Genomic DNA, 11,062 nt, shown 5'->3' on the forward strand with positions numbered 1-11,062 from the left:
TAGACTTGGCATAAATTGTGGTTATATTTATCAGTATAAATTTATACTAATATTGGCATAAATTTTAATTATAAATATTAATATAAATTGTTTTAATATTATTTTATATAGTAATATTCATTTTCAAATCAATACATTAATTCATCATAATCTTGAGTTGGTGCTTTGGTAATGCTATCGCCCATGCTTTCATCTTAAAGTTGGAAGGAAACAGACACTTGATATTTGTGCACTTTAATTCCTTATTATAATATTGGAAGATTTAAATATATTTTATTTTATTTCAATGTTTACATATTTTATAACTAAACGTAAATTATTAAATATGATTGGATCAGCTCGAGTGCAGAAATGTTAGGCAAACTCTAATGATGTAGAGTTGATTTGAAATTATAATATGACTTTTTTTGGTAGAGAAAATAATACTCCTATTAGCTAGGAATGAAAAATAACCTTTGAATTAGTGTGGGCATGAATACATGATTATTATCCAACATGGACATAATAAATAGATGATTTTAATTTTTATAAAACAAAAATATGATAAAACAGAGTTTAATTTATATTTTATATAAATTAAATATGTATCCTTCTCTTTCTAATATAATTAATTTGTTGAGAAAAGTATTGTTAGCCAATATTTAATTAAACAAAAGTATCTAATTTTCGTAGAATTTAGTCTGTTGATGATTATTAATTTTCAGAAAAATATTGTAAAAAAGTCATTCCATGTTATGTCCATCATACATGTATAAATATATTGTCTTAAAATATATTGGACATATATCTCATCATATTATATGTATAAAACATGTAACACAAGTAAAATGCTTGATGAGGCGTCAATGCTTCTTAATTATGTGCAAAGGCATGTGTAAAATAATATCAAGACCATTCATTCATTCCCATAAATATATATTAAACTCAGAACCTTATACTTAAAGAATGAACCAGACAACCATTATATTATACCTCATAATTAGATACAATATATTATAATAACTCAGCCTTTTAAAACTATGGATTAAGGGTCATTGTCATGAAAATGCAATCCACCATTAATCTTTTTATTTCATATAATTGAACTCAATGTTTGATATATTATGTCTTGGTGGAAAGTCCACTTACAATATGATAAAATTGGTCCAATTACAATCCTAAGTCCTAACTAGCAGTAGCAGGTCAGAATATTTTTATATGCTAATTTAAGAAATTGGAATAACAAGATAACCATATACTTTGTTCCATCTCCTTTCTTTTTTTTTTCTTTTAAATTCTTGTATCATATGTCATAATTATATTAAAAGCATTATATATTTATTTAAATTTCAATAGGCTGATAGTTGATATTATATAATTTTAACTAAACATGCTTCATACATTAATAATAACGTCAACCTTAAAGATTTTACCTACGCCGGGAAGGATAGATAGAACCAGAAGCCGTCCTAGTGAAAGCATTTCAGCAGTGGTAGGAATAATGATTGTTATGTTAATTGACATTTAATCCTGTAATAAGGAAGTATATATATATATATATATATATATATATATTGGTGAAATAACGAAGTATATTTGCATCATCGTAGATGGCGAAATGAATAAACAAAGGTATTAGTATCAGTGTAAAGTTTTTATTTATATATACACCAAATACAATCAATGATGGGTGTTAGTCATTACTTAGAGTGGAAGAAGAAATTCCCAGAGAAGAGGCGAAGGTGACAGTGGAATCCCCACTAAGGTATCTCTTAAGGCGATCGAGATCGTCAGCGGCATCAAGCATGGTAGGCCTATTAGATGGAGTTTCCCGGGTGCATAAAATACCCAACTCTATAAGTTCTTCAATGGCCACTTCCCACATTCGTTTCACTTCAGCTGACTGATCCCTTGAATCACTCACCAGACATGAATCAACCACTTTTTCTAGCCTTCCATGGTAGTGATTTTTCACCCATTTTTGCAGGTTTAAACCCCCAACGAACATGTCGTCAGTGGGTCGTTTTCGTGTCACCATCTCAAGAACTACAACTCCAAAGCTGTACACATCTCCCCTGAAGGATGTATTTGATCCAAATCCGTACTCTGCATTCACACACCGTTATTTTTAATCATAGGAGAGCAAGCAATATTGATGACCCTATTAAGAATCTTTAAATACTAACCTGGTGCAATGTAACCTACGGATCCGGTTAAAATATTTGCAGTGGAAGTTCCCATGTTGTCTATAGCCCCACCACCACCACCACCACCACCATTTCCAGCTGTGGTAACTAGCCTTGCAATCCCAAAGTCGGAAACCAGTGCAGTCATATCATCATTTAGGAGAACGTTGCTGGGCTTTAGATCACAGTGTATGACTCTGACAGGGGAATGGTGATGCAGATAGGCCATCCCTTCAGCAATGTCACTGCAAATGCTAACTCTTTGAGTTAGAGTCAAATCCGAAAAGCCTGACTCAGAATGCGGATAGAGACGGCTGTCTAAGCTTCCATTTGCCATGTAAGGAAGAACCAAAGCCTTAAAATCTGGTAAACTGCAGGCTGTTATGATTCGAATGAGGTTTCTGTGCCGAATCCTCTTCAGAACTTGGCATTCTCTGTTGAAGCTTTTTATGGAATTTCCAGACTGCAAATGTAACACTTTTACGGCAATGCTTGTGTCATCCGGAAGAACTCCTTTGTAAACACGCCCATAGCTACCTGTACCAATTAGTTTATGTTCATCAAATCCCCCAGTGGCATCTGATAACTCTTTGTATGTCAGCCTGGGGAAATTTTGTGTTATTTTCAGTGCTGCAGACTTTCTTCTTGATCCTTCAATTTTCCTGGAGGAAACCATCAGTTTAATGTGCCGGATTCCAATCATACAGCATACTGTGGATAACAGCACTGAAACAACTATGATTATGACAAAGATAACCAGGAACATACGCGATCGAAACCAGTGTTTCTTATGAGGGCAAATTGGCCTACTCGAAGCAACTCCGCACAAACTCGGATTGCCCAAGAATGACATATTTGTGAATGAATTGAAGATCCCACCAGAGGGAATCATTCCATTGAAGTCATTAAAAGAAAGATTGAGAAATGTGAGGTTGATTTTGCTCAGGCTCATTGGTATCTTTCCAGATATGTTGTTTCTTGAAACATCAAATACCTGGAGGCTCCTCAGATCACCTAGTGAATCCGGAAGCTGCCCTTGAAGATTGTTATGTGAGAAATTTATGATAGTCACCGCGATACAGCTTGATATTTGAGGGAAGATGTTCCCACTGAGGTTGTTTGATGAAAGATCCATTTCTAAAACATTTTCTAGCTTGCTGAGCTCGATCGGCAACAGTCCTTGGAGATGATTGTGTGACAAATTTATGGATATTCGGATTTCACGTAGCTCAGCTATCTCTGGAGGGATTCTCCCTGTCAATTGATTGTAGGATAGATCAAGCATGTTGAGATTTCTGCAGTTTAGTAGTTTTGGTGGTATTGACCCTGAAAGGAGGTTGTTATTGAGAAACAAAAAACGAAGTTGTCCCAAATCTCCCAAGCTGGGTGGAATCTCACCGGAGAATTTGTTGCTTGATAGATCAATCAGACCGAGATGATTGAGCTTGCTTAATGTTGCAGGAATTCTGCTACTTAAAAAGTTGTGGGACAAAAAAAGCTGTTCTAGCATTGACAATAGACTAATCTCCTCCGGGATTGTTCCATTTAGAAGATTGGACGTCAAGCTCAGCATTGTAATATTCGTGAGGTTCCCGATTTCTCGAGGAATGGGTCCAGAGATGTGGTTGTCTTGCAAGTCTAGCAAGCGTAGAGTAGGATGAGCGATGGAGGTTGGTAATCTTCCTCCAAGTTGCATGCCAACCAATCCAACCTCACTCAAATTGCTGCAGTTTCTCAATGCAGCAAAGAATGGATAGAGGTTGGTGTTGTTGTCGTGACTGGTCATTTTGTTATATGATAAATAGAGATTTCCAAGATCAGGCCACTTCCGTACCAAGTCTGAAGGCAGTTCACCTGAAAGAAGATTGTATCCCACATCGAGACTATACAGTGAAATATTGGCTAGGGAGGCAGGAAGTTCGCCTGTAAATTGATTGTTGTATAAATTGAGGGACCATAAATCTGGACAGTCTCCAATTTGGTCAGGAATTTGACCTGTGAAGTTGTTGACAGAGGCATCTATGACCAATAAGTTAGTGCAGTTGGAGAAAAAGGAAGGCGGCAGGCTACCTGTCAAGTAGTTTTCCATAACAATAAACATGGTTAGGCGACGGAGGGAGGAAAGTTCTGGGGGGATGGCGCCGTAGAAATGGTTTTCATTAAGCTTTAGGTGTCGAAGGCCGGTGAGGTTTGAAAGGAAAGGTGAAATTTTCCCCCCAAGTCCGTATCCAGACAGGTTGATTTCCTGCACACGGTGATGTTGCTTGTTACATGTGATGCCACTGAAGTTGCAGACAGGAACAACATCTATCCAGTTGGTAAGTGCGGATTTAGGATCAAATATCGATTTCTTGAATGCCAGAAGTGCAGCCTTGTCTTGAAGCAAAGAATGATGATGATTAGATGAAACCAAATGCTGGAGGAGAAGAAAAAAAATTAATCTAATGTATGCCATTAGGGAGGGATATATTGGCAAGTTGATAAAAAAACTCGCCTTCTCCTCCTCCTACTACTACCTACATAATTAACAATCATTAAATTCAACTGAGGCAGTGAGTGAGAGTGACAAGTGGTATAAGCAAATTGTTTCCATTATTCATTTAGCTACATAAGTGAAAGTGGAAATGGATTTTTTAGTCAGTGGGGAGAATGATGTATAAAGGGACTAATATGCAGTGTTTTTCGTCAATCCCATTATATCCATTAAAGATTGCTTGCTGCTATTCAATCCAAGGGGATGGATAGCCATTCAAAGAGCAGAAAACAATTGCTTTGTGAATTTAGACTAGTACAGTAGGGCATCAACCGGATTTAAATCTAAGCTAATGGAACACCTCGTCATATAAGCACAAACCACTCCACCCGTTCATCCATATTTATTTATTCTTTTCTCTACTAAAGTCACAGTCGATGTTTTTGTGTGGTTTTGAGATGATATTTTAAGTTAATAAATTTTTTCTAATATATATTTGTATTCCATATTTACGTACTAAATATGAAATTATAACATATTCATCCTACTTTGAATTCAAGTATTAGGTTTTGTACTAAAAGGAAAAAGAGTTGACATTTTTTATTAGTGGTTAAAAGTGCGTATTACTATTGTTAAATCCTTCCTTTGGGAAGAAAAAAAAGCTTTATTCAGGATCAAAATCATGGGATTATGCAACCAATTTTCTGCTCCCTTAACAATGAAATAACTACCGTCCTTTTTATACTGATGCGAGTTGTTTATATGCATAGTAATTTAAGTTTTTTTCAAGCATCCTATCCATTTGATCTAAAACTGTGAAAAATATACAGTAATTATAATTAGTGATAGAAGTCAAAGTCAAGTCAGATGGATCCGTACTTGTAAAATGGGGTCTAAACTCTAAAGTCCAACCTATACGTGTTAAGGCAGACAGAAGCCGTATGATGGCTTGAATTAGACCTCTTGATTGTAACATCTATGACACCACCGTGTCTCTATCTCAAGATTGGCACATTTATGCTTAGGAACATTGCTTGGATTAGAAATTTTTTATCAGTAGAGTTCGACACATATTTACCATCAGTAGATTCTGGTATCAATACTTGTTTAAAAAACTTCACAAAACATTCTTCTTACTTGCTCTGGATTTAATATCGGAATCTTCCAGGGTGTTGAATAAAAACTTCGGCATCGAAGCTATCCTGGGAAGATTGAGAAGAAGATCCCCTATTGAATCCTTCCTTGACATGGGGTGCGAGAGCTTAGAGCCAGCAACATCATCCATCGGCACTAAGCTGCTGCCATCTTCTGTGGCTGAATCCTTCTGCAGAAGACAGTAAAGAGAATTGACCCTAGACATTAGGGACTTTTCCTCTGATGCTGTTGTATGCTGTGAATCATTGAGCAAGTATTGCGTGATCTCCTCCAAGATATTTTGGCTCTCAACCGAAGCTGTCATCTGTTCAGTTATGCAGTTCCCAATATGATCCACTAGATCGGTCATCGACATGGATGCATTAAGTTCCGGAAAATTAATCCTATCCCATTCCTTCGCCCTGCTACCTCTAATTTCTTCAATAACATGGGCCTCCCTTACTGTAAACAAATACAACGGTACGTGCTTTGTTAAATAGCGGCAGGCAATAACACCATTATAAAAGCATGCAAACAAAGTGCTGGAAATTGTTCCGAATTTTGCAATTACTACCAACAGATTCAAGCACCAAATGTCAATACCAGGGTAGTTAAGATTTCACCTATCATATGAACAATTAATATATGAATTGGCAGTTGCAGAGCAGAAACGAACGCACTCCAATTGTAATAATCAGTTCATAATGCTCGCTTGACCACAGGAGAAGCAAAACAAAATTAATTACCGCTTACAGAAAAAAAATATGCTCCGAATAAGCGGATACCAAAACAATGATTATGTTACTCAGACTCTTCATTTTCCTAAAAGTACTTGTGTCTATACATATCCAAATGTAGATATACAGGGGCATGACAGTTTAAATACATTGAACAACTTGAAAAAAATACAACTCCTGCCAAAAATGGATTAACATAGATGATAACCATTGTTCCCTATCAAACACTCTATTACTTACAGCCAAAAACAATATAGATATTCTTTCAAATTTATACTAGAACGATGTTAATTTTACCTGAGCTAGGTGATGGGGTTCCCTGGCAAAAATTGTCAGATGCTCTAACACCGAAATCTTGCTCATTAATGCAGGAAGGAGATTGAACAGTTGATGGCGATGATTGATCCTGCAATCTGAAGATAGTAGGCACCTCCTCGCTTTTTAACTCAATGCTATGGCCAGCATCATCCAAACCATCGAAACCGGATATCCTGGACTCAAAATATGCTGACTCTAACAAAATTTCTGGCTGTTTACTTAGGAATTTGAGACGCGGATCACAGTGAATAAGTTTCTCAAAATGCTTCCCTAAAAGACCCGGTGGACACTGTAGGAAATGTTGCCTGCAATATATAACGAATGCACCACCCTTACATGACATTCAATGTGCATACAAAACAACATTTAACAATTGAGTCAATGCTCATATGATCAAGGTCAACTAAGACAATGGCACTCAATGCAGTTAAGTCACCAAGACAACAGTAGAAGTGAATTCACTTCAATGACCTGCTACAATTAGAAACTAAAAGTTGAAATTTAAAAAAAAAAAAAGCTGGCTCGTTGAACCGGGATTCGGTTCGAATTTTGATGTCTGTCCAGTCCAATATATATATCATTAAACTAGGGAGTTTAAAGAACCGGCAAAAATCCGCTTTCAAAGTTTCTTATTGAAGTATATATTGTATGTGATGAAATTTGATCATTTAATGACTCGAATTTATACCCATTTAGTCCAATAAATAAATATTTTAAATATTTACAATATTTAATGCTTATTTAAATTCTTTCTTTAACTGATTGTTAAGTTAAAGGTCAACAGTAGTACCTGTGTACGCTTGCTTGTCCACCGGTAAAATCTGAGGTTGCTTGCCACAGAGTATGCTTCCTAGGTTGTGGATTTGTCTCCTTAAAGAAAAGTGGCTGTCTTGCCAACTGTAGCAAACAAAAATTGCATCTAAAATAAATATTACATCAAAATATTCACAGTGATCAGAAGAGAAGATTTAAGTAGAGCTGACAATGCAGCACATCATGGCATGATAAATCATTAACGCATCAGAAGTTATATGAACACGATTTGCCAGGAAGTATAATTTGAAGCAGCTTATTCCTATATTACCAAGTATGTAGAGAGAAGAGCTTATGGCATAAGTTTGATTATTACCACTACATCTAAGGTCCCTGGAACATCATCAGGATAATTTGCCTTGATAGCTACAATATCTGACCATTGAATTTCAATTTTGTTCTTGAGACCACCATCAAGCACTTCCCATACAAGCTTGTGCTTAGCAAAGTAACATTTTGCCACCAAATCCCCTTCGTATCTTGACTTATACTGCAATCCGAAAATGCCTCAATCAATTCAAACTCTCGACAGGGAAAAAGAAAAAAACTATCATCCAAGTGATGAAACTTACCTCCCAAGAACCGATTCGCAAAATGGCAGCAGGGAAGTTTGAGGCTTTGAGCTTATCCCGTACCCCAGAAACTGAAACTCCTTTACTATCTTTCTTGTTATGAGCTGTTAACTTATCGGCATTTTGCTGTGAAAGTTTCATTTGAATCAGGTCCAGAAAAGATGGACTCTTTTTCAGACGCAAGCCAAGTGGACTTGGCTCATCCAGTGGGTTATACAATGATGGTGAGATTGGAAATTTCCCACTTTCAACGTTACCTTCCTGCTCAGATTAACAAATCCAAAAACATAAATTTAGCAAACAAATTGAACAAAATCAGATTCAAGCGACAAATTTCCAAAAACTAAGAACCTTTAGTATTTTTAGCCGAAACCCAGAATAGAAACAAACCCATAAATGAAATACCAACAAAGGAACCATAAAAAATCTTCTTCTTTTTTTAATTATACCTGTAAATAAAGGTCGAGTTTTGATCTTTTTTTGTGAAGAGAGGCCAACTCTTCTTCTAGAGATTCTTCAACTTCCAATTTCACGGATACCCTTTTCCCCGAACTCATCAATTGCACCATCTGATCAGTTTCTTTCTTTTTTTTTTTTTTGTGCTTTGTTCTTTCAATAGTCTGAAACTCTCAGAAGAGTCTGAAGCACAAGAAAAACTAAAGGATCTTTTCTTTTAACAGCAGTGGCTGGCAGGTTGATCAATGCCGGCCTTTGTTTTTACTTACTGCACGTGCCAAGTAGAATCGCCGACGTGTCGTTTTGATTACAGCGCTGGATGGTGGACTTGCTAATGACGGATATGCCCTTGTTCTATATTATTATATCCGTATCAGTTTGCGATCGCATTAAATTTCAATTATTAGTATCTAAATTTAATTTAAAAATTATTTAAATTTAGCAAGCCAAAATAAAAAACTAAAAAAAAGGTAAAGCTAGTAAGCAATTTTGGTATCTGAGCTAATTATCTACGATAATATAATTTATTCAAATTAGATATTTGATTATGTGAATCAGCGGGTTTTAATATTATTCTCATATGTAAACTATCAGGGATAACAATAAATATTTGACTCTGCAGTTTCCATTACTATGATGCATGAGGGCTGGTTTTGTCATTTTGAAAGATACGGTGACGTCATCTGTTTTGGAAGGTTTCGGCTGAGTCACGTGTCGGCACGAGCAGTTGTTTTAGATTTGGATAGTGTGGGGCCCAGAGTTTCGGGAACCTTCCTCAGTGGGACTTATTTGTTTTGTCGCCTTCTGAATGAAAGAGCGACACGTGGAAAATCTAGAGGCGTGTAGAGACACGTCGGACAGTGAGATGGGATTCCCCGTAAGCTGCTTTTTTGTCGATAACGTTTGCAATTTGGATTTTTCTTTTCTTGTTTTTTTTTCTTTCTTTCAAGTAAAGATAAAGATGGATTTGTCATCTTTGACTTGACTCAAAATCTTTCCACTGTATAAATAAGAATAATATATATATCGATTTTGCCAACTAATATTTTAAATATACTTTTGTTGAATAAAATATAATTTTAATATCATATAATATGAAGAATGTTGGTATTAAATAATAATAAATAAAGTTGTGAGCTAAAATAATTAGTAAAATATTATATTTATGAAACCATATAATTTTAATATTATTTGTTAGTATGAATATGAATGAAATGAGCTTGAAGGATTATATTTTTATTTATGTTTATTAATTTATTTGTATTTGTTAAAAATTTCATGTTTTTTTTTTTGAAAAAAAGCTTCAGTAACAAGACTTATTTAACATGGATGTTCAGCATCTATAAAAGCACCTACATCCTTACAAATAATTACCCGAATGCTATCCAAGGCAGTATCACAGAAATTTAATCCATATTGACCTCCATTCCCCACACTAGCCGTATGATTGGTAGCCTCATTTTCCTCTCGAACTGCATGTATTAGCTTGACCTCCCATGGTTGCTGCAGCATCGATTTATTTCTGCAAACCAATGCTGAATCGAACCTAATCCTCAGTGTGCCTGCAATTTTATTCAGAGCATTCAAACTGTCCGTTTCTACGATCACCTTTCGATACCCATGCTCCCATATAGCCCATAATTCAGCTTCTATCACCGAAGAACTCCCAACGTTTCTGCAATAGCCTCAAATCCAGCTTCCCTGTTCGTCACATAGGGTTCCACCAGCCCATAAAATATCTGGTTGCGTGTTCGTTTGCTTAAATTAAATGAATTTATTTATGAACATGTACATTTAATTTAGCATGTTTAAATAAAATTATAATTCTAACATAAATAATAAAAATTCTGACATTCACATAATAAAGATTGAGAATAAATATCGTATATACTTCAAACCGTTACAAATACAAATACATATTAAGAGGGTATTATTTAGTAATGGGGTTCTTACCCTTACATCATGCTTTTGCCAGGCCATGTTGGCTAAGAAAAATTAAGGTTATAAATTCTCCATTTTCTATTCAAGATTGTGTGAATTTGATTTTGAATTTCTATAATTGAAAATACAACACTAGAATGATTCAACTTGACAATTTCTCATTTATTAGTGATGAAGCAAACCACACGATAGAGTGAGTTTGACAGGCGTCGAAACCATCAAATATAAATTGCTATGACAACATAACACTAAATAGAAATATAGAATAGTATGGTCAAATTCACGATGATTGTTAACTAATTTCGCATTTACTTGTAACTAGAATTATTGTCGCGGCAATAATTGTGCCCACGACTCGTGACGAACTTGCTAAAAAAATAAATAAGGGTAGTTGAAAATATTTGGAAAGTAAATAAAGTGAAATTGCAATAATAAACAATTATATACATCAAA

The 11,062-nt window shown here is 35.3% G+C and overlaps 2 protein-coding genes across 2 annotated transcripts; both read right to left on the minus strand.

Moving 5' to 3' along the window:
• Window positions 1-1,612: 1,612 nt before the first annotated feature.
• LOC105778503 (putative leucine-rich repeat receptor-like serine/threonine-protein kinase At2g24130) lies at window positions 1,613-5,189 on the minus strand. The gene is made up of 2 exons (XM_012602219.2): window positions 2,166-5,189; window positions 1,613-2,085 (listed from the first exon to the last, which is right to left on the minus strand). Exons 1-2 carry the CDS (start codon window positions 4,618-4,620, stop codon window positions 1,673-1,675), a joined length of 2,868 nt encoding a protein of 955 aa, XP_012457673.1. The 5' UTR covers window positions 4,621-5,189; the 3' UTR covers window positions 1,613-1,672.
• Window positions 5,190-5,452: 263 nt separating this feature from the next.
• Window positions 5,453-8,890, minus strand: LOC105777522 (uncharacterized). The gene is made up of 6 exons (XM_012600849.2): window positions 8,662-8,890; window positions 8,213-8,473; window positions 7,957-8,130; window positions 7,618-7,724; window positions 6,807-7,132; window positions 5,453-6,234 (listed from the first exon to the last, which is right to left on the minus strand). Exons 1-6 carry the CDS (start codon window positions 8,779-8,781, stop codon window positions 5,756-5,758), a joined length of 1,467 nt encoding a protein of 488 aa, XP_012456303.1. The 5' UTR covers window positions 8,782-8,890; the 3' UTR covers window positions 5,453-5,755.
• Window positions 8,891-11,062: the final 2,172 nt, after the last annotated feature.

This window comes from Gossypium raimondii, chromosome 10, assembly GCF_025698545.1.
Source record: "Gossypium raimondii isolate GPD5lz chromosome 10, ASM2569854v1, whole genome shotgun sequence".
NCBI lineage: Eukaryota > Viridiplantae > Streptophyta > Magnoliopsida > Malvales > Malvaceae > Gossypium > Gossypium raimondii.